This window comes from Hipposideros armiger, unplaced genomic scaffold, assembly GCF_001890085.2.
Source record: "Hipposideros armiger isolate ML-2016 unplaced genomic scaffold, ASM189008v1 scaffold_8, whole genome shotgun sequence".
In the NCBI taxonomy this organism is placed as follows: Eukaryota; Metazoa; Chordata; class Mammalia; order Chiroptera; family Hipposideridae; genus Hipposideros; species Hipposideros armiger.
Window position 1 is genome coordinate 3,479,679 of NW_017731358.1, and position 23,606 is coordinate 3,503,284.

The 23,606-nt window shown below is 41.8% G+C and overlaps 1 protein-coding gene across 1 annotated transcript in view; it reads right to left on the minus strand.

The window, feature by feature from the left end:
• Nucleotides 1-23,606, minus strand: part of RUBCN (rubicon autophagy regulator) — a 64,669-nt gene that overhangs the window by 11,094 nt on the left and 29,969 nt on the right. Inside the window, exons 2-12 of the mRNA XM_019650853.1 lie at nucleotides 15,730-15,825; nucleotides 13,999-14,158; nucleotides 13,276-13,382; nucleotides 12,105-12,261; nucleotides 10,949-11,482; nucleotides 9,552-9,596; nucleotides 7,358-7,453; nucleotides 6,105-6,220; nucleotides 5,184-5,385; nucleotides 4,572-4,673; nucleotides 1,998-2,072 (exon numbers count right to left, since the gene is read on the minus strand). Coding sequence (XP_019506398.1) covers nucleotides 1,998-2,072; nucleotides 4,572-4,673; nucleotides 5,184-5,385; nucleotides 6,105-6,220; nucleotides 7,358-7,453; nucleotides 9,552-9,596; nucleotides 10,949-11,482; nucleotides 12,105-12,261; nucleotides 13,276-13,382; nucleotides 13,999-14,158; nucleotides 15,730-15,825 — 1,690 coding nt within the window. The remainder of the gene's footprint in view (nucleotides 1-1,997; nucleotides 2,073-4,571; nucleotides 4,674-5,183; nucleotides 5,386-6,104; nucleotides 6,221-7,357; nucleotides 7,454-9,551; nucleotides 9,597-10,948; nucleotides 11,483-12,104; nucleotides 12,262-13,275; nucleotides 13,383-13,998; nucleotides 14,159-15,729; nucleotides 15,826-23,606) is intronic.

Here is a 23,606-nt window from a genome sequence, read left to right on the forward strand (position 1 = left end):
CCTTGGTACCCTAGCAAAATCTACAAATTTTTAAACAAAATAAGTGAGGCATAAAAAGAGAGTCAACTTCAGAATTTACTGGTCCATTTGATGTTGGTTTCCATCCTGCTTTCCTTCTAGCAGATAAAGCTGATACCCAGCACATGAAGAAATCCAACTCCAATGAATTTTCTGTAACTGCTGACTCAAGATGAAATACTTCAAAATGGAAAACCATAATACTCCTTTTTAAAAGGAGAAAAAAAAATTACTAAAAAGGGGAGAGTGGAGTGAAGAAACCAATACCTTGAATTGGATACAATTTAAAAACCTGTCAGAAAATACAGTCCATGGACTTTCGTCTTTATTTAGTGTGCCAGTTGTCAATTTACTGCCTTTCAGCTTCAAACCTGCCCTTCTTTTTTCTGTCTGCTCTGTGATAACAGAGTTGGACTTATAAACATTCTTTGCCAGCTGGTGCGATGTTAAGCTTTGTCAGTAGAGGGCACTGGAGAGATGCTGGAGGAGGAAGGGGTTTCTCTTGCTGGTTCTGGGGTGCTCCTCTAGTCATGTAACTTTCCCCTGGGGAAGCATACCTTCAGGCAGCTTTGCAGCAGAGTGCCACGAGTGGTACTTCCCATAAACGGCTTCCCTTGACACCTCCTAAGAGAGCTTCACCTCCCATGAACCACTTGCCCCAGCACCCTTGAGCTCTGAGGCATGGCATCTCCCTGGGGGAAGCACCCTCCAGCACCCCAGAGGATGGTTTCCTGGTGAGGGCCATTGGCATGGCACCTTGTAGACAACATACCCTGGCACTCTCTCAGGGCAGCTCAGCAGCTTCAGAGAACTCTGCCATCCAGTGAGCCAGGAGGTCTGGGATGTGGCCCTCCTCTACATTTGTTCCACCTCGGGCACTCTATCTTAGTCTTAGGGATAGTGACTGCTGCCTAACATCTGCTGTTCCTGTACGCTTTACCGTTCTCTTTACTCCTGAGACAGTTTCTCATTACCTCGATCCCCCATTATAGGTAATAATTCTTTATATCAAACTTTCCCTATTCAAATTGTGTGGTTTCTGTCTCTTAATTGGATCCTGACTAGATTCTTCTGTACAGAAGACTGGAATTCTAGAAGAATCTATAAAGGAAGATAAAGAAGAATTGATCCAGCTGTAATAGAAGAGTATATATAAAGGGGGGGATTAAAAGAAAAACAAAACCCTAAAACTAAAGAAGTTGAAAAGACTATCTAGAATTGGGCCAGTGAAGTGACGTCCTCCACAACTGGACTGAAGAACAAAAGGACAGCAACTTGTGTGATCCCCTTCCCCAATTCCCCAACGCTGTTCCCCTCCCCCAATTTCCCAATAAAATCTTGAAAAACAAACAAACCAAAAAAAACCTAACTGTTTAAAGAAAATCCTGAGTTTGTTGTTGTTTGTGTGTTGTAAAGCCACTCTGAGTAGAAAATACTTTCTTTCAGTTAATCCCACCTACAGAAAGCCTACGTGTTTGGATCACTAAGCAATTACTAAGGCCAAACATTTGCAGCAGTAAACCCTAAGTGTATGCAGAGCACCTAGAAGAAATAGCTGTCTGAAAACGGACTCTGCAAATTCAAAACTCGATCATTCTTTCTGACTTTTGCTGTCTGGATGTGTGACAGTAGCTTAGCTATAAGGTTGAACTGAAATTTCTTCACCTGACCATTCCTTTCTAAACCGTCTACTAACTCCATCTGCCATAATGAACACTTAGTCTGTAAGTATCACTGTAAGTAAAGATCAACAAGGACAATCTCAGTGAGGAGGATTGTTGGGGTCATATGAGGAAGAAGAAAATGAGTATCTGAATTATTCCTGGCAGGCTTAAGTCCAGTTTTTCCCAGCTAGTTTTCCAGGCCCTGTAGTACTTATAACCTTGACAGGTGTCACATGATAAACTATGTACAAAGGCTGGTGCAAACATTCACACACATGCATATATGAGCACACCCACACTTCCAACACAGGCTACCTGAAAACATCGAGGCCATTGACACTGAGAGTCCGTTCTTTGACATGTGAGTCAGGTTAGATCCTTCGCTACCATCTGTATAATAATGATTATAAAAGCGGGCCCTTTAGTATTCAGACAGGAAGTAAATCGATGAGAATGACAGTTCTAGACCACGTTACTAGAATCAGGACTTGACTTTTGCTCCAAAAGATGACTGCTTTTAGGAACTTACATTTACAGTTATACTATTCACTATAGCTTTGGTTCTCAACCAGAGGGGATTTTGCCAGATTTAATATCTGGAGACATTTTTTATTGTCATGGTTGTGGGAGAGGGTGGTATGCTGCTGGCATCTAGTGGGTAGGGGGCAGGATGATGCTAAACATTCTACAATGCACAAGATAGTCTGTCACAGCAAAGAATCATCTAGCCTAGGGTATGAGAAACCCTGCCCTAAGGTCTATTCCTTCAAGGATTTCTGTTCTGAACTGACTACATGGTTAGCTGATTAAACATCTCCTCTGGACCCACTGCAGCAACAGTTTCCAATAGGGAGTGCATTTCATGCCACCGCAGGCAGGCTATTTGGCTCCTACCAGATTAAACAGCTTCCCCTGGCTCCTTGCTTTGCTGCAGGGAACAGACTCACACCCAGTGAAGCAGCATGTTTTGAATTTACGTTAGTATTACCCTCATGAAATTCTGACTGTTGATCATGAGACAGAGAAGGCAGATAACCCTTTTATTCTCTTCTAATGTGGAGATCAAGTCAATCACAGACAGTAGTATAATAAAAAATACATATTTGGTTTTTGCCCAAGTTTCTGGCACAGAGCTCCTAAAACTCTTAAGACTTTCCTGAGGAATAGGAATGCCTTTTGTTATCCATGAGTCCCTTTCCATTATATCTGAGTTTATGCTAATAGGAGAATTTTGTGGGGGAGACAACCAGATAGCTTCAGGATAGGGCTGGTTGCCAGAAGAACTTGTAGCCCCATCCCCGATTTTCCAGGAGGGGAGAGGGGCTAAGGGCTGAATTTAATCACCAATGGCCAATGATTTAATCCCTCATGACTATGTAATGATACTTTGGTAAGAACTCGCAGTGATGAGGTTTGGGAGGGCATCTTGGTTGGTGAACAGATTTATGTGCTGGGAGAGTGGCACATCCTGACTCCACAGGGACAGAGGTTCCTGTGCTCGGGACACTTTGGGACCTTGCCCCATGTACCTCTTCCTATGGTGGTTCATTTGTATCCTTTATATTAAACTGTAATCGTAAGTATAGCGCTTTTCTGAGTTCTGTGAGTCATTCTAGGGAATTATTGAACCTAACTGAGGAGTCATGGGAACCCCTAAATTTGTATTTGGCTGGGGAGAAGTGCAGGTAGCCAGGTGACGCCATTTGTGGCTGGCGTCTGAAGTGGGGGTGGTCTCATGGGATTGAGGCCTTAAACTGTGGGGTCTGTGCTAACTCCAGGGGTTAGTGTCAGAATTAAACTGTAGGACATTAGGTTGGTGTCAGAGAATTGGAGAATTGTTGTTGGAAAGTCACATACAAACAAAGAAACAAAAAAATGGGAGTTTTAAGTGATCACTATTATCATGAATAAAAATCAGATAAATTAAGGAGAACACAGAAGGAAGACTTCCTGGAAACATGGAAAAATATATGCCAAAAGTGCATTTCTAAATGGGGAAGAAACCCAGTAACCGCACCCGGAGGTCTGTGTAAGTGAATGGGTTCTCTAGATTGACATAAACAGGAAATCAGAGCCTCGTGTAATAAAAGATCTATTCATCATCATCCTACAATGGAGAATTACAGACACAATTCACCTCTAGAAGAAAATTACCCCTTGTTTCACTCATGGGGGAAATGCTTATGTCCCTGACTGTTTTTTGTTTGTTTGTCTGTTTTTGCACTGATGGGAACTTGAAATTTATGATTTGCAGGAATAGATGAACCCATTAATCACGGGTTAACCTAATTTCACACAACTGCTTTCCCAGATTAGAACCCCTCCCCTTCTCTATGCAGATGCTCACAACAACAGATACAAGAGTCTGTGATTCTGCTAAGCAATTTAGCTAGCAATGGTAGGACAAAAAACAAAGCTCTACTTTGTAAAATTAATTTATTTCCTTCCCCCCCCCCCCCAATGACTTTCTGTCCTTTTCTCTTAGGATTATGATAAAGTTCCTTTTAAACACTTTGAAACAATCAGTTGTGTTATGGAATACAAGGGAATAGGATTCTAATTTCATGTAGGTATGGGCCAGTCCTAGGCTCTCAGCAGGAGGAATCAGAGCGAGAATCCAAGAGAAAGGTGCAATTCAGGGAGAAGCATCGGGGTGACCTCAACAGCCAACCCACTCCACCTGGAATACTTCCTTTCAGTGTTTTCTTTGTCTGCTTAAATTTTAAATGGGTTTTGCTTTTAGCAAGAGAGGCTGTCCCTTACAATAACCAACATTCCATAATGGAGCACAGTGAAGATGCCCTAGTTAGGGAAAGCTTCTCAGCCTATGATTCCAAATGGAAAGAAATGGGCAATGAAATCTCCCTTAAACAAAGTGTCACTTCTTACCGTGGATTTCAAATTCATCAACCTCATCAGCAGAGCCAGAGTCAGAGAACTGTGCCGAATCACGTGAACTGAACTGGGAGCTGCTGGAAGTGATCCGAAAGCCTGTTAAATGATACAATAAAGGGGGTGGGGGGAGAAAGAATAAACAGGACAGAAAGACATCTACTACTCCTTCTGGGGTCACAACAAAAGGGATCTGGTACGACTTCAACTGAGAAGTAAATAGAACCTTGGCTGGGAGTGATGCTGGGGAAGTGAAAACTAGGTCTTCTTACTGGTTGATCCCCATTTTATTCATGAAATTTAGAAAGTTTCATGTAAACAGAAGGTACTACTATCTGGGAGGTGAATCTGGGACCAATGGCCTTAGTTCTCCCCATATGGGAAACCTATTTTTTGGAAGATACTTCTCAGGTAGGAAATGGATGAACTCTAGGACTCTGATCTGGTAGAAAAAAATACATAGACCAACATAGAAAATCTTTCTGACAGAAGAGGAAACCTTGGCTTGGTTATCACATCTCAAATTAAGACAGAAAAGCCCATGACGCATCAAGTCTTATCCTGAAGCCCTGAAGAAGCGGGAACAGAGGTGTTTGCAGCCTCACTCACTTCCATGCTCAGTATCTTGGAGCAGATTCTTGGTGCGGATCTGCTGGCGGCGAAGGCGGATCTTCTGCTTCAGCTCCTGGATCTCTCTGTCACTGTCTTCCCCCTCCTCTTCCTCCTCTTCTAGGCACTGGCTCATCATGTTGCACTTCATTAGTTCAATGGCAGCAATCAAAGACTCTGAGATGCTAAAGTGGGCATTCTCCTGGGGGAAGGAAAGCACCAAAGAAGTTGCTTGGCAAAGGGCTAGAAGTACCGAACACCTCACGGGTTATAATGGTGGAAAATCGAGCTTCCAAGGCATACACTGCTTTTATTGAAAACACCCAGGGAAAATGTACACTTCTATAAGGAGAGCTGGTGCCCAGAAAACCTGCTCTATATTCTCTCCTCTCTCCTACCTATCCATTCCTGCCTTCCTGTCCTTTCTACATGAAAATATGGCAGAGAAGTCCAGGATTTCCTATCAGGGTCTTTCCTAAAGCCTGTATATACCTGTATACAAAGTATGACGGTAAATGTGGTGTCTCAAGGTAAAGTGTTTTGGAAGCTATAAAATGCTACAGGGACATTATTTATTATTACAACAAAACACAGAAGTCGATTCTGGAAAGAGTTTTTCCCTAAGGTTCCAGGGTCAAGGGAACAATAATCCTGTGGTTAAAATTCAATGCTTCTCTGCCCAAGGCAGCTTCTAAGACAAAATCAGTAACATTTTTGGGCTCAATGAGGAGCATATGCTCCCTCAAGAGTTCTCCCGAGAGAATTTGTTGAGCTTATCTTGACTGGGCACTTCTCTTGGTTGTACTCTATACTCATGTTACTGCAGTGTACCAAAGACTTCTTTAGAACAAATGGCACCGTAGCCCCTCAGGCTAGGTATCCTGATTCATGGGCTCTTCGGTAGCCCTTTAGATTCCTTACCTTTTCCAGGTCTGCACAGCTGCCAAAGTCTTGCTCAGACAGGTAGCTGATAAGAGACTGTCCTTCTGATGGCCTTCGGAACATACCTTCCCCTGAGCATAGGTACTGACCACCCTCTGTGGGAAAATGGAATGTGGATGTGAAAAACTCCGACTTGAGAAGCAAACCTGTAACAGTCAAGTTTCTTCATAAAGTCTGATGATTTTACCACTAAAGATGATCCCAAGTTTTCCCAGGTAACAGGTCGGAAAGGAGATATCTATCTTTAAAAAGGAATGTCTCTGGGCCGGCCGAGTGGCGCGATGGTTAAGAACTGGCTTGGGACACCGGAGGGCCCCGGTTCGGATCCCACATATGAGGGCCAGTGACTCTGCCCTCCACAGCTAATATGCTGAACAACAGCTCAACCTGGAGCTGGGCTGCTGTGAGTCGCCAGCAATGGCGTAGGCTGCAGCCTCTGTGGCAGTGGGTTGTCACGGGCTACCGTATGTAGCCAGCAGCCAGCGTGAGCGGCCAGCAGCCACAGTGGGCAGCCATCCAGAAGCCGGGGACTGATGTGCCTCACCCGGGAAGAGCGCAATGATGGTGCCAACTTGGGCCAGTGAAGCAACGTCCTCCACAACTAGACTGAAGAATAAAACGACAGCAACTTGTCTGTTCCCCTTCCCCCAGTTCCCCAATAAAAATCTTTAAAAAAAAAAAAAATGTCTCTGAATCTCAGGATCCCAGAGCACTAAGCCTTGTGGTTAAAAAATGGTGGAATAAATGGAGAGAGCCTGAAGACAATTCTTTTAGCACCTAAATTTAAAATGACACTCTTGCCCTCCTTCCCCACAAAAAAAGAAAACAAAAAAATCTGTGCTGCAAGTTAGACAAGGAAACAAGCGACTTCCTCCTGTGGATGATTTCCATGTGAAGCTTATCTTCTGGTAATTAAGCTGAGACACTCAAAGGCCTCTTTTCAAGGTCCCTCTCACCTACTCAGAGAGCCACTCCATCTGGCTCAACAGACATTCACAGTGACAACACCCACAGCATAAGAGAGGGTGGGACCCCTAAATCAGAGAGGATCAAGAGAATGGCGGGGCAGTGGAATATCTAGCACAGAGGTTGAAAATGATGGAAGGGAGAGTGAAACTGTACAGTGTACACCCTCTACAGAGCTGAGATGAGCCACATAGCTCAGAGCTTAGCAGGCACAAGGGGAGAGCAAAGACACAATCACAGTCCTGGCCTTCCTAGTACTCACTTACCATACTCCATGTACAGAGAGCTGGGTGTGCTGACTTCACTGCTTTGGCCAGAGTAGGGCAAGGGGCCTCTCAACTTCGACTTATCATTGCAGGATTCTAGTCAGTGACCACCAGGGAGTAAAAACACACATACGAGGTGAGCAACACATACGTTCCCAACTTTGGATTTTCAACGTTTAACTGCTCCCATTCCCAATGCCCTCCCAAACAGGGGAGAGATGGCACACCAACAGGGAACAGTCCAAGAATGCAGGAACACATGGTGGAAAGGAGATGAGAAGTCAGTATATTCTAAGGGGAAAAGAGGAAATATGACCCAGAATGCAACAACACAAAGGTGAAAAAGGATCAAATCAAAGCGAATTCGTGAATTCAGTTCTCTTTTCTTCCATCTTCTTACCAAAAGTTCCAGGAATACCAGCCAACTTCTACCCTCTTGACAAACCACTATACAAAACAGCCCTCACAGGGTAAAACAAAGATAAGCACACTGAAAATTTTCTGATACCTTGACACCAGGTTTTGAAACAATATAGAAGGATTAAACTCACTAAGGAAATACTAGGATATGTCTTCTCTTAAACCTGAAATGTACATTTGTCATACCTACAATGTAACCCACTTCTGAATTGGCAGAACAGCAAAATAAAACCCACCAATGTCCTTAAAAGAAGAAGCTTAAAGACAATGCTAGAGAAGCCAAGGATGGTTGCCTTGTAACCAAAGGGCCACAGGCCCAACCTTACTGGAGTACGAAGGGAGAGATTTCAAAAGCCTGGCAAAATGGGCAGTGCCTGGGTAGAAGTTTTCAAGGAACCGTGAAAGTTGGGGATGGAGAAATAGCAGCAGGTGGGGCTGGTAGGAAATGAGAAACTCATATTCTCCAAAGGGAAACACAAAATTCCAGTGTCACAGAAGGAAGAGCAGACAGAAAAGCTGGTGGGTGCCTGAGAAATAAGCGGGATGCTCAGGAAGAATGAATGAATGATTAAGCTGCATTCAACCCACTTCCCTGACAGATGGTGTCAACTTGTCAGCTGCTCCTCTCACAAAATATGCTACTATGTGGTGAGAGGTAACTGTATGTTCTCCTTGGTCCTCAAAGATTTCTGGTGGTCCTGGCAGTGGGCTCTTCTCACTACTGAACTGAAGGCAAAGTGGCAGTCACCATGATGCCTTGGTGAGAAACCATGACTTGGAAGGGACCTTTGAGGTCCCCAGTCAAACTCGGTGCACAGTACAAACTCCAACACCAGCGTCCTAGTTCTTTGCATCTAAAGGCCATCCAGCCTTCGCTTACTGAGCTCACTATCTCCTGATGCTGCCCATTCAACTGCACAGATCTAATTCTTAGAATTGCCTCATACTCATTTGAAATCTGTCTTCTTACAATTTCTCATCTCCTTAAGAACAAGAACACTCTTCTAAATAACAGTCTCTCAGACTTACTCCTCTTCAACCTTCTCTTTTCCAAGCTAACATACCTAGTGACTTCACCCATTTCCAGTAGGTCATGGGTTTCAGTCCTTCCTCACCACTCTGTCTTGTAGACACATTCTAATGTTAATAACTCCATGCATTATAGTACCCAAAATGGAACACAACATTCAGTTTGGACACCACTGTGAAAACCAAAGAAACAGGCTAAGTCACTAGAAAAATCCTATGAAATGGCTGGAATGAGGGGTGGGGAGAAACTTATAGGGGAAGAAAGACAGATAATAGAAAAAGGAAATGTGGGACTCTAGGAGAAGCAAAAAACATGCATCCACATCCAAAACCACATAAAAGGAAGAACATACATTCTGGTGTTAATTCAAGGAAAATAAAGTAATTCATACTACGCAAGTATTCAGTTATAAGAAAAATTCTGCCACTGATTCATCATGATACCTTAGACAAACAGCAGGCCTCTGTTTCATCTTTGGACAAACGGGATTGACAAGTCTTGGCTCTGCCTCCCAGAACCAGTTGGGAGACTGAATGAAGCACTTGGAAGTCATGGGCAGAAAACATCAGGCAAAATATTGGTGCCATTTTACAGACAGGTCCAAGCATCACAGCAGGACCAGATTTGCCAGGCTTGATTTGACACCAGAATGGAAAAGGAGGTTCTGAACTAAGCAAGTTGGTCACAGAGGAGCAGAAGCAGGAGGAGGTGACACACAGAAAGGAGGAGGGCTGGCTCCCAAACCTGCAATGGGATCTTCAACTATAATGGTGATATTCCTGGGGCCTCCTGCACGTAGATAGGCCGAGAGTCCAGACAGAGGAAATGAGAACAGAGAGAGTGAGAAAAAGACTGTCCTTTTATCCAGCGGAGGTGGGGATTTAACCCCCAAGAGGAAACCCTTGTGCTGAAGGAGGGATGACTGGTACAAGAAGCTGCACATGGCCTACACTCCCTCAGGCCCCTCTGCTTGGGTTTCCTCTGGCTCCCTTTTCCAGTGCAGGTTACCGTGGTTTCTGGAATCCAGATGGATTCAAGAAGGGGGGCAGGGAAGTATTACGTGCTCAAAGACCACTGGAGTACAGCAGACCTGCAGCAGGAGACGTGAAGTGAGACTCTACCCAAGTACTCTTCACATCTAAGAAAGCTCATGGGGAGACAGGCTTTGCTTTGGAGATTTTTTTTTTTTTTCCTAAAGAGTTTCAATAAGCCAAACCACATTCTGGATGGGGAAACGGAGACAAAAGTTTGCCACTCAGAAATTTCAGAGGAGAGCCTTAACTCTCGCCTTTCTAGAAATTACAAAGTGAAATCAATTGAACTCTGGTAGGGGATCCTCCTTTTTGGTTCCTAAGTTTTTATATTTTAGTTCTGGCTTTGAGCACAAAGGTCCATGTTATACTTGCTGTTAGGGAGATTCTCTTACAAATGAAAGCCAACCAAAGCCTGCCAGACACCAACAGCCCAGGAGAGATGATGGCAAGAAGATGGCAAAAGCAATGAGGCCCGTCTTCCCTGTGCCTAGGGTGCTTCCTGCTGCTAGCAGCCAGTGTTTGCGTGAGGGAAGTCTCAGTGGCCAGGGCCTCCTCACCTGACTGCCTTTCAACCTGAGTTAGTGATGCAGAGTCAGCCTCACCTCCTTGTTTACAAGGTCACATCACCCCCACACTCACTGTATCCCCTAGTTTTAATAAGGAAACCTTAATATCACTTTGCCTCTCTCATATTGGTGATACATCCTGACCAAGCTTCTCAGGAATCACATGAAGGGAAGGAATTTAATGGGGATTCTTTGTAAAGCTTATTAGTACCTTCTCTCTGTCTGAGAGACACATTTAAAACTTGAACTGTAATGAGTCAGTCACACTATGCTCCAATGCTAAAGAACTAGTGAAAGAATGCTGGAAAGCATTTATTATTGTGCAATGCATACAGGAATAAACATAAATATTCTCAGAGAGATTCCTTGGGTAACCACATTACATTACTAACTTCTCTCTTTTGTCATAAGCAGGGTACCATCAAGTCATCCAAAACATAATTTCTCTTTCTGCCATTTGAAGACCCTTAAGCATGAACTCTCCCTTCCACCCTAAACTCATGAGGTTACCTTACTAACTAGGGCTGGTGACTGTCATTACCTGGGGCTCCTCTGGAGACAATGTTGGTATCTGAATGGGAACGAGTATGGTTCTTCTTTGTTCCGCTGGTGACTGTGAGTGTCTGCCCCTCTGAGAAGCTGGACCTGCGAAGGACACTGGACAGCTGGCTCTGCCCACCTCCCTCTTGGTCCACTAGGGAAGAAGCAGCAGAATCTGGCTTCTGGGAACTGCTGGAGGAGAACAAATTGGAGCTGCTGCTCTCAGCATTGCTGCCATGACTCTGAGAGCTGGCGGTGCGGCCTCGGGAGTCCAGGTTGCCTATGGCCAAGTACTCGGGCTCCTCACTGGCATCACTTGGGGAATCATTCTGGCTGCTAACCCAGGATGATTCTATGGGGCTGGTCAGAGTGCTGGAGCTCATCTCATTGGGGGTGGAGGGGGAATCCTTGGCTAACGCAGAGACTGGAAGCAGAGGGGATTGGACGGTTTGATCCTCTGCCGGGGAGTCATGCCCTCTGCTTTCTTGAGGCTTCCGGGGAGGGCCAGAAAGTGAAAAGGAAGTAGATCTTCTTTCTAGGATATAAAAAGAAAGGGGGAGGAAAGGTAAGCTGGAAGCCTTTGGTACATATGAAGGGCTTCTCCACAAATAAGGATCAAACTCCTTATCATTACTAGGTTTCCAGGACACATGATGTCACCTCAGAAAAGGTAAATCATTTGAGGTAAGCAAAAAATTACTTAAAAACAGCTAAGCCAAGAGCATAAGCTCTCGAGAAAATGGCTTCCTGGCTTATTAGTATGTATTCCTCATCTGTAAAATGAGCAATAATAACATCTACCTCATAGGATGATTTTGAGGATCAAATGAGATGATACATATAAATTGATTACAGCAGAGCCTGGCATGTGGTAGGTGCTCAATAAATGTTAGCTATTATTGGAATGCCTCCTTGGCAATGTGGATTAGAAACCCAGGGGAATGTAAAAACATCTCTCTTTCCTGTTACTTTAATGATTCCACTAAATTATCCTAAGCTAGTTGCTATATACCTTTTAAAGATGTCCATTATTAAGACATGAAGTTTGACAAACTGCACCAACCCAAGGCTCTATCTATATCCAGCTGTGAGCATCCAGTCCTCTACTTTCCAGGGCTGGGAATACATGTCATGACTACCCCGTCCTGCCCCCATACCTGGGCCGTGGTTGGGTATGGACTGGTGGAGGCTAGAGAAGGACCCAAAGTAGGAATGCTGAGCGTAGCTGGTTGGAGGGGTGCATGTAGAACCAGGCAGAGCTGTTAGGCTCTGGCTCTTTGTCGCCAGCAGTGGGCTCTCATGCTTTCTGGCAAACTATAAAACAAAGAAACAAAGAAACAAACATGTGTCAGAGTCAAAGACAGAAGCCCCCAGAGGAGGGGCATTCAGCAGCACAGAAACACTGGTAGAAGCTGGTTTTTGGCAACAGGCTTAGACTACAGCCAGAGGCTCCATATACAACATACCTACCCTGTATTAGACCATACAACTTTGAAACCTCAAAGTCCTGCCATATGCCATGGCTTCTGCCACTGGAATCCTAGGTGGTCAAAGCAGGAGTGCTATGTCACGGAGGCAGTACAACGAAGTGCTTAAGACTATGCACATGGAGTCAGAAGTCAGACTGGGGTTCAGAGCCACGTCCCATCACTTACAAGCTATTTGGTCCAAGCTTTGGGCAAGTGACTGACCTACTCTGTCCCTCAGTGGCCTCTTACTTTATGGAGTTGTGACAATTAAATGACATGATGCATGAACTATACATAGCACCATGCCTGACACATACGAAGTATTCAATAGATGGTAACCAAGAATAAAAATTTTAAAACTAGGAGAGATAGGGGATCCCTCCCTAAAAGGAGTAGGGACTGTGATTCTATGCTAGCTGAAGCCCTGATATTGGCAATGGGGTAAGTGAATTGGGGAGTTAATTATACGCAACATCAAGCAACAAAATCGTCTTTATACTTCAAGGACAAAAATGATCCAAGTAACATTAGGCCATATTAGGTCGGATGTTGTAAATCCTACTCCTGATTCAAAATCATCCCTCTTCTCCCTAGCTCTTTGTCAAGGCTGCCCTTAAGAAGGTGCTTACTCAGCCTAAATATTTAAAAAAGGGTTTAAAGAAATAGACACTTCCCATCTCAAACAGACCTAAGCTTAGACTTTTTACTTCAGTACCTCCCCTTCTTCTCCAAGTATTTTTTTAAAAGAAAGCCTTTCGGCTCACAACTGCCTAACTTAGGAAGTAGTTGGCTACAGAGGGTTACATCCTGGTGAGGTCCAGGAGGCGAGCAGACACAGGTAATTCCTTGCCCTTTTTACCATAGATGCATCGATCTGAGCCAGGAGGCGGGGGTTGTTCTGTTCCACTGCTTCTAGGCATTGGAGCATGGCCGTGACGTGGGCATCGCTTAGTAGGAATGCCGTGTCTGGGGAGAGAAAAGCTACCACAGTGATGGAGTCCAATAAGGAAATCTTTAGATTCCATGTATGACCCTGGGAGAAGCTCAGAGAAGGAGAGAGGGAAAGGGTAAAAATGACTTGAGGAGAATCGTGCCACCGTGGAGTGGAGAGCCAGGGACAAACAAAGCACAGCAGAGTCTAAGTAATGTGCAGGATAGCAGAGAGGCCAGGACAAGAGGCTTCAAAGTCAGAAAGATCTAGATTTGAATCCTGGTGACTCCGGCCAAGTAACCTAACCTTCTTGAGCTCTGCCTCCCTGATTGGAAAACAGGGATATTAATGCCTAACTCTCAGGGCTGTTGATAAAAGTATATGTATAAAAAGTATATAACCGTGATGGAAACACAGAAACTCTCAGTAAATAGCAGTTATTCTTATTGGTTTGTGTATATGGGAGTAGGGGAATAAAGTTTGTGCATTACGTAGGAAGTAAGAGAGAAGACTGGCTATGTGCTTCTGATTAGAATCTCTATGGCATCAAGTAAAAATATGAGACCCTGGGGTAAGGGTGAGTCTACAAGGAAGAGTAAAGTACAATGAGGAAGTATATGTAACAATCCTGGTTAAGTGACCTCTACCCACCTGTGTAGAATTTTCTTATATACTGCCTATCCGCAAGCAGAGGTCGGAGCTGGGCGGAGAGACAGTGGTACTGCAAGCTATGCTGCAGCCACAGCTCTGCAACGACATGCTCACTTACACCATCAGCACTGCTCTGGCCTTTCTCATGCAAGTTGATGAACTAGAAGGCAAAAGGCATGAGTCAAAACACATATACTGGTACATACAGCAAGACTGAGGCCTAGTGACCTGAGAAATAAATTGAGACAGGTTAAGAGGAGACATATCAGAGGTATTCCTCCTCCAGCTAACATCTAGAGGTTACTTAGGAAGGAGAGGGACGGGAGGGATTAATAGCCTTGCTGCTGGATTGGGCCACTGGAGAGGGACTAAGCAGCTGTGTCTGTCTCTTTATGGTCTAACTCCAAAGAAGCATCTATTCTGAGGTAGTCAGAGGAAGAATAAACTTGATCTCCTGCCTTCTCTCTCAGAGTCCTCTGTTTTAGGTGGCCTTCATAAAAGAATGCAACAGAAACCTGGGGGAAAGGATCTAGGAAAAATGCCACCAAAGATTCTTCACCAAAGAGAAACCAACCATCTGAGCACTTCTTTTTGGCTCTAGCCACAGCATTCTCTATTTGGAACCTCCTACTTGGCTGTTTCTGAAAGCAAGGTCTCATAGCCCAGGATCAGCGCCAACAAATGTATAGATGGAAATTTCAGGCAGCTCCTAAGAGGAAATGACTACAGCAATATATTGGGTTGTCGGAAAGTCATGACGCATTTTTTTCTACGTTTCTCGCTGCAAAAATGCGCCATGACTTTTCCGACAACCAACTATTTAAAAAAGGAAGTTAGAGGTGGGAAAAATAAAATGTGGGCCAAAAAAAAAAATCTACATAAGAAAATCACTGGGCTCCGGCCTTGTCTCACAAATACAGCTACTGTGACACCTTGTGATTTGGTTCCCTGATCATTTAAAAACAAATTACTTTTCCCGACATCATCTCAACAACAAAAATGGTGGGGTTATCCATGAAATAAGGCTAACAGTGAATCAGTAAGTATTGAAGATGGGTGATGGATATTTTGGGGTTCATTAAACTATTCTGTTTAATTTTGTATATATTTAAATTTTTCCATATAAAGAGTTAAATAAACAGATACTTAAATTTGGCAGTGATTGATCTGGAACTAGCTGTGTAACACTGGCCAAGTCACTAAACCTCCTCAAACTCTGTTTCCCTGACTGGAAATCGGGGGTACTATGTTGGGCTGAGAGGACAGAAGAGTAGAGTGCTATAATGGTAGCCAAAGCTGTTAGGGACACATTTGGCTCCATTTGACACCGGCCTCCAGAAAGCGGCATTCCTTTCTAATTGGTGCATCCTCTTCTTCTTAAACAGTTATCAGCATTTCAGTCCCACCCCCACCCCCACCCCCGACCACTTCAGGGTACATTTTGCCATTTGCCCTGGATTTTGAAAAGCTTTGCTCTGGTCCCATACAGATCTTTTGAAAATAACAGAACTTTTTCACCCCCTCCCCAGAGGAAAGAAAGTGGGCTAGAGCAATAGGTTTGCAAGGTTTATTTTTTAAAACAAATAATCCTCCCCTCCAAATCAGTCCTACAGGGATAATTTCCTCTCCTCAGTTAATAGGAAACTTGACACATACCATCCTTCTAGCCTAGGAGACTCTTCAGACAGGATATCAAGCAATGATATCCTTGTGGTTACCTTCACTTCTTACCTTCTCCACATGAAGCGCTGAGTGAGGACTGAGCCAGCGGATGTCTTTCACAAATTGCCAGTAGTCAGTCTGGCGGCAAGACACCTGCTGAGGTACCTGCTGAGGTAATACACATGGCGAAGAAATAAGTAGCATTTTGGACTAAATCTAGTTTCTAGTTCTGACATTCCAAGACAGAGAAAAGAAAAGCGTAACCTTCCCTTGCCTCAACAAAGGTTCTCAGCATCAGTCAAAGGAATACACGTACATATTCACCTTTTAAAAGGATAACTGTTTAAAATTATTTTAATTGTTCTTTTGAACAATACATCATATGATATAGAAGGTTATACAGTGAAAATAATCTGTTTTCTACTCTGTCTCTCCACCATTCAGTTTCCTGGAAGGTAATTCTTTTTTTTTTTTTTTTTAAGATTTTTATTGGGGAATTGGGTGGATGGGAGCAGTGCTGGGGAATTGGGGGAAGGGGAACAGACAAGTTGCTGTCCTTTTGTTCTTCAGTCTAGTTGTGGAGGACGTTGCTTCACTGGCCCAAGTTGACACCACCATTGCGCTCTTCCTGGGTGAGGCAGATCAGTCGCCGGCTTCTGGACGGCCGCTCACAGCGGCTGCTGGCTGCTCACGCTGGCTGCTGGCTATACACGGTAGCCCATGGCAACCCACTGCCACAGGGGCTGCAGCCTACGCCGTCGCCGGCGACTCACGGTAGCCCAGCTCCAGGTTGAGCTGTTGTTCAGCATCTTAGCTGTGGAAGGCAGTGTAACTGGCCCTCATATGTGGGATCCGAGCCGGGGCCCTCTGGCATCCCAAGCCAGTTCTTAACCATCGCGCCACTCGGCTCGGCCCTGGAAGGTAATTCTTAAAACTGGTAAATAGTTATTTGTTAAAAGTCAGATATGGATGTCTTCAGTTCTTATTGCAAAATCAAGTAAGAAAAGACCTGCTTTTTCCCATGCTACTTAATCTAGGAAAGCACTGTATTTAGAGTGAAAGAAATAGTCAGTCCTAGATAAAATAGTCTCACACAGGAAAAGGCCTGAACATGATAGCAAAATGTTTATATCATGAAATCCTAATTCTTATTTTTTGAGAATCCTCTCTGAGACTACTGAGCACAGGTTAGAACTCAAATCTAAGTAATTAAAAAATATAGAACTAAACACAAGTAGTAAGAGACAGACCAATCAATGAGACAAAATAACCTAGAAAGAGATCTTAAAATATATCAGAACTTAATATATGATCCAAGAAGCATCTCAAAAGTCAATGGACCTCTCACCTAGACTGGGAAGATGGAAGTGAGAACTAGGAGTGTCAGATGTACAGGCTATTTTGCCATTTAGAGTGATGAAGACATTTAGTATTTTGGCAGCAGTGTGGCAGTTTTTGGTCTCTGTTCTGTGGCGTAGTAGATACTGAGTAGCCAGAAGTGGGCAGCAGTGGGATATCAACTCCAGCATGTCTCCTAGTTATGTCACATCTAAGCGAACAGCATCTAAACTTGGTTTCCTTTCTTCAGAAAAACTGTTTGGCTAACTTAGAAATAAAACAGAGGACATCACTATAGATCCCATGGACACTACAGAGGAATACTATAAACAACTCTATGCTCACAAATTTGATAACCTAGGTGAAATGGACCAATTCCTTGAAATACACAATCTGCCGAAACTCATGAAGAATAGATAACCTGAGTAGGCCTATATCTATTAAACAACTTGAATCAACAATTAATAACCTTCCAAAACAGAAAGCACCAGGCCTAGGTGGGTTCACTGGTGAATTCTACCAAACACTTAAGGAAGAAATTATACCAATTCTCTACAATTTGTTTCAAAAGGTGGAAGAAGAAGGAATATTTCCCAAATCATTCTGAGGCCAGCATTATCCTAATAGCAAAACCAGTAAAAGACATCACAAGAAAACTATAGAACAACATCTCTCATGAACATAGATATAAAAATCCTCAACAAATATTAGCAAATCAAATCCAACAATGTATAAAAAGAATTATACACCACAACCAAATGGGATTTATCCCAGGTACTCAAGGCTGATTAAACATTCCAAAATCAATATAATCTATCACATCGAAGGCTAAAGAAGAAAAATTATAAGATCATACGAGTATCAATAGATGCAAAAAAAGCATTTGACAAACTACAATACTCATTTATAATAAAAACTCTCAGTAAACTAGGAATAGAGGGAGAACTTCCTCAAACTGATAAAGAACACTTACAGTTATCATCATACTTAATGGCAAGAAGCTCAAAGCTTTCCCACTACAATCAGGAATAGGTCAAGGATATCCCTTCTCACCACTACTTTTTAACATCATACTGAAGTCCTAGCAAATGCATAAGACAAAAAAAGGAAGTAAAAGATATACAGATTGGGAAGAAGAAATAAACTGTTTTTGTTCACAGATGACATGATTATCAAGTACAAAATTCAAAAGAATAGATACATACACACACAAAAAAACCCCTCTCCTGGAACTAATAAATGATTATAGCAAGGTCATAGGACACAAGGTTAATATACAAAAGCTAAACACTTTCCCATATACCAGCAATGAAAAAGTGGAATTTGAAGTTAAAAACACATTACCATTTACTTTAGCATCCCCCAAAACAGACTGCTTAGGTATAAATCTAACAGAATATGTACAAAAATCTATATGAGGAAAACTATAAAACTCTGATGAAGGATGACAAAGAATTAAATAAATGGAGAGATAATCTATGTTCACAGACAGGAAGACTCAATATTGTCAAGATGTCAGTTCTGCCCAAATTGATCTACAGAGTCAATACAATCCCAGTCAAAATCCCAGCAAATTATTTTGTGGATGTTGACAAACTGATTCTAAAATTTATATGAAGAAGGAAAAGACCCAGAATAGCTAACACAATATTAGAGAAGAACAAAGTTTTTCTCCAAAAAGAACTGACACTATCTGACTTCAAGTCTTAACTATAAAACTACAGTAATCTAGATAGTGTGGTATTGGCAAAAGAACAAATGGATCAGTGAAGCAGAATAGAGAGCCTAGAAATAGTCAACTATTTAATAATATAGTCAACTGATCTCTGACAAAGGAGCAAAGGAAATAAAGTGGAGTGAAGACAGTATTTTCAACAGTACGAAACATTGGACGTACACATGCAAAAAAAAAAATGGATCTAGACACAGACCTTACACCCTTCATGAAAAGTAACTCAAAATGAACGGCAAACCTAAATGCAAAACACAAAACTGCAAAACTCCTAAAAATAATATAGGAGAAAACCTAGATTACCTTGGATATGGTGATGATTTTATAGATACAAGACCAAAGACATGATCCAAGAAAGAAAGAACTGATAAGCTGGATGTCATTAAAATTCAAAACTTCTGCTCTGTGACAGACAATGTCAAGAGAATGAGAAGACAAGTCACAGACTGGGAGAAAATATTTGCAAAAGACACATCTGATAAAGGACTGTTATCCGAAATATACAAAGAACTCTTAAAACTCAACATTGAAAAAACAAATAATCTGTTTAAAAAAACGGGCCAAAGGCCATACCAGACAGCCCACCAAAGAAGATATACACATAGCAAATACACATGAAAAGATGCACCACATCATATACCATCAGGGAAACACTAATTAAAACAACTCAGTACCACTATATACCTATTACAATGGCTAAAATCCCAAACAATGCCAATATCAAATGTTGGCAATGACTTGGAACAACAGGAACTCTTAGTCACTGCTAGTAGCAATGCAAAATGATACAGCCACTCTGGAAGACAGTTTGGCAGTTTCTTACAAAACTAAACATACTCTTACCATATGGTCCAGCAATCACACTCCTTGGTATTTATTTAAGGAGCTGAAAACTTACGTCTGCAGAAAAACCTATACACAGGTGTTTATAGCCATTTTATTCCTTATTACCAAAACCTGGAAGCAAGAACGATGTCCCTGAGTAGGTGAATGGATAAGTAAACTGTTATACATCCAGACAATGGAATATTATTCAGCAATAAAAGGAAATGAGCTATCATGTCATAAAAAAACGGAGGAAACTTGAATGCATTCTACTAAATCAAAGAAGTCAATCTGAACAGGCTATATACCTTATACTTCCAACTATATGGCATTCTAAAAAGGCAAAACTATGGAGACAGTAAAAAGATCAATTGCTGCCAGGGGTTGAGGGTGGGGTAGGGTGGGGAGAATGAGTAGGTGAAGCACAGAGGATTATAAGGGCAGTGAAACTACTGTGTATGCTACTATCATGGTAGATACGAGGTGTGATCAAATCCTAAAATGAATGTTTAAATTTTTAAAAAATTATTACAGTAAAAGACACATTGCCCCTCAAAATACTTCCCCTTACTTCAAACACACTTATCCCATCATTCTTGCCACTTTCTGAAGCAGTTCTGGAAGTTCTCTTTTGTAAGTGTCTTTAGTTGAGCTGTCATGGCTCCCTCGACATCCTGAATCGATTCAAAACATTTACCTTTCACGATCATTTTGACTTTGGGGAAGAGCCAGAAGTCACACAGTGCCAGATCCGGTGAATAAGGTGGATGAGGACACACTGTAATGTTTTTATTTGACAGAAATTGCCATACCAGAGCAATGTGTGACATGGAGCCTTTCCATTGTGATCACAAAATATGGTGAAAGCTGCTGCCGAGTGCCATCCAATGGAAAGGCAGGGAAGTGGTGCATTGAACCTTAGTAACAGTGTGTGACAAGTTTCAACCTGTTCAGTGCAGTCAGTCGGTGTGAACTACGGATGAGAGAAGGTGTGTTTTAAAGTGTGCCATAAATCATCCTCCATCATGACAACACTCCATGTCACACATCGCTTTTGGTGCTGCAATTTCTGTCAAATAAAAACATTACAGTGTGTCCTCATCCACCTTATTCACCAGATCTGGAACCATGCGACTTCTGGCTCTTCCCCAAAGCCAAAATAATTCAAGGCATTGAGGCAGCCACGACAGCGCAACTAAAGACACGAAAGAGGACTTCTAGAACTGCTTTGGAAAGTGGCAAGGATGATGGGACAAGTGTGTTCGAAGCAAGGGGGAGTATTTTGAAGGGGATTAATGGCAATGTGTCTTTTACTGTAATAATTTTTTTTTAATTTAACATTCACCATATTTTTTTATCACACCTCATACATATCATTATACATTTGTCTAAAGCATAGAATGTATAAGCAAGACCAAGAGTGGACCTTAATGTAAATTATGGACTTTGGGTGATAATGATGTGTTAATGTAGGTTCATCAGTTGTAACAAATGTACCACTTTGGTAGGTAATGCTAATAATGAGAGGCTATGCATGAGTGAAGGCAGGAAGTGTATGGGAAATCTCTGTACTTTCCACTCAATTTTGCTAAGAACCTAAAACTGCTCTAAAGCATAAAGTCTATTAAAAAAAGTTTTTAGGCTCACTAATGCCCTTTAATAAACTAGCTTTTGTTTAAAAAAAAAACACAACGGAAAAGAAATAGATTATTCAACCAATATTGTTGGGAAAATTGCCCAAGTTAGAAGTAGATCAATTTAAGCATTTTCCACCAACTATATACTAAAATAAATTCCAGCTGGATTGAAGAACTAAATTATGAAGAAGAAAAAAAAGAAAATCTATAAACAAGTAAGGGGGAAAGAAAGTAAAGATTTTGGATTTTCGAACGGAAAAAATTTTTTTCAATGTATAAAAGCACACGTATATATCAAACAGGAACAGATAGCGGTACAAATCTTAAATTTCTCTACATAAAAATTTAAAAGACATGAATGTCAGCATTTTTTATAATAGCAAATAAAATGAAAAAAATGTAAACAACTTGAACATTTCTCAGTAGAGTACTGATTAAATAAATTAGGGTACATTCATGCATGAAAATTCCATACACATTGAAAATGATGCTGTATATTTGCTGAAAGAGTGGACTGTTTCCCAAGTCTCCTGATCCTGAGAAAGAAGCACTTAAATTATGTAGCGGTCTACTCTCTAGAATAACTATGCACTTTTACTCCCATCAACTAAGTCATGGCTTACCAAAGATCAGTTATTTATGTTCCCAAACCTATTTGTCAGTTGTACTTGTAATTTCACACTGAAAGTAACAATTATGTACATTGATGAAATGAGCATGTTTTAATGAACACTAAGTAGTGTGCTTTGAGAAGCCTCAATAAAAACTTCATGTCAAATAGGGCAAGACAACATTTCAAAGTTAGAAAAAAAACAAAACAAAACACTAAAAATGTAGGCTTTATATTCATTTTATAGGACCTTTAAGTTGCTAGTCCAGTATAAAGAAAATGAAACTAGAAGTCCTATATGATGTATTATGGAGGCAATTTATACAAGAAAGATGATATGTAACTCCACAAGCATATCCATACTCACAGAAAAGGTTTCTATATCCAAAGACTGTTGAATAAATGTAAGTTTAGATTTTTTCAATTAAAATATAAAATGTTTGAATGATATACCTTACCACTGTTTAATTCCTGTCACTTAATCAGCTAATGATCCAGATTACGTTGTATAAGAAGGCTTTTCTTGTCGTTATCAAAAATGATGTAGCAGTTAACAGGTAAATAAAATGACAAATGTTTGAATCTTGGGGGGGGGGACCAACAACTAAAGACATTGTATGAGTGAGGAACTATTCCTACCATAAAGCTATAATAATCAAAACTGAATGGTGATGGCACTCAACTAGAGAACAACAGAGCATAATAAAAATCCAGAAATAGATCCATGTGCCAAGGGAATTAAGTATATTCAAAATAAATTACATACGGAAAGGTTTAAATGTAAAAAAAATTAAGCCATAAAAGTAATAGAAGAAACCATGGAGAAACATTTTTAATCATTGTAAGGAAGCCCTTCCTAAGCGTCATACCGAGCCCAGAAGCCCTAAGAGAAATGATTAATATGACTTACTAAAAATCAGACATTTCTGCACAGTAAAAGCCACCATAAGAAATGCCAAAACACAAACTAGGAAAAAATATTTGCGATTCACATTACAGACAAAGGATTAATTTTCTTAATAAATATAGAGCTCCTATAAATCCATAGTTCAAGGCTAAAAATCTAAGGAAAATGGGAAAAAATAGAAAAAGTTCACAGGAAAATAATTTAATGGCTCTTATTCATGGTAAGGGATCTAACTTTTCACCTATCATATTGGCAATTGTTTTAAGTTTAATAACACCCTATACTGGCAATGGTATGAAGAATTAGATACTCATACATTGGTGAGGGTGTAAACAGACATAACTGCGTGGAGGGCAATTTGGCAACCACTATCGAAATTGAAATGCACATACCCTTAGCCTAAGAATTTTACTTCTAGGAATAGCCTATGGTAAAGGGCAAAATGACTTATATACAAGGTTATTCACTGTAGCATTTTTACTAATAGCAAGTGACTGGAAGCAATCTAAATGTCCATTACCAGAAAACTGGCTAAATAAATTATGGCATATACCTACAATAGAATATTATAAAATGACAGCTGTAAAAAAGAATGAAGAAGGGCCGGCCGAGTAGCGCGTTGGTTAAGCGTTGGCTTGGGACGCCAGCTCTGAGCAGCAGGGTCCCAGTTCGGATCCCACATGAGGGCCAGTGACGCTGCACCCTCTACAGCTAAAATGGTGAACAACAGCTCAACCTGGAGCTGGGCTGCTGTGAGTCGCCAGCGACGGGGCAGCCTGCAGCCCCTGCTGCAGTGGGCTGCTGTGAGCTACCGTGAATGGCTGGCAGCCAGCATGAGCAGCCAGCAACCAGCGTGAGCTGCCGTGAGCCAGTGAGCGACCGTCCAATAGCCAGTGA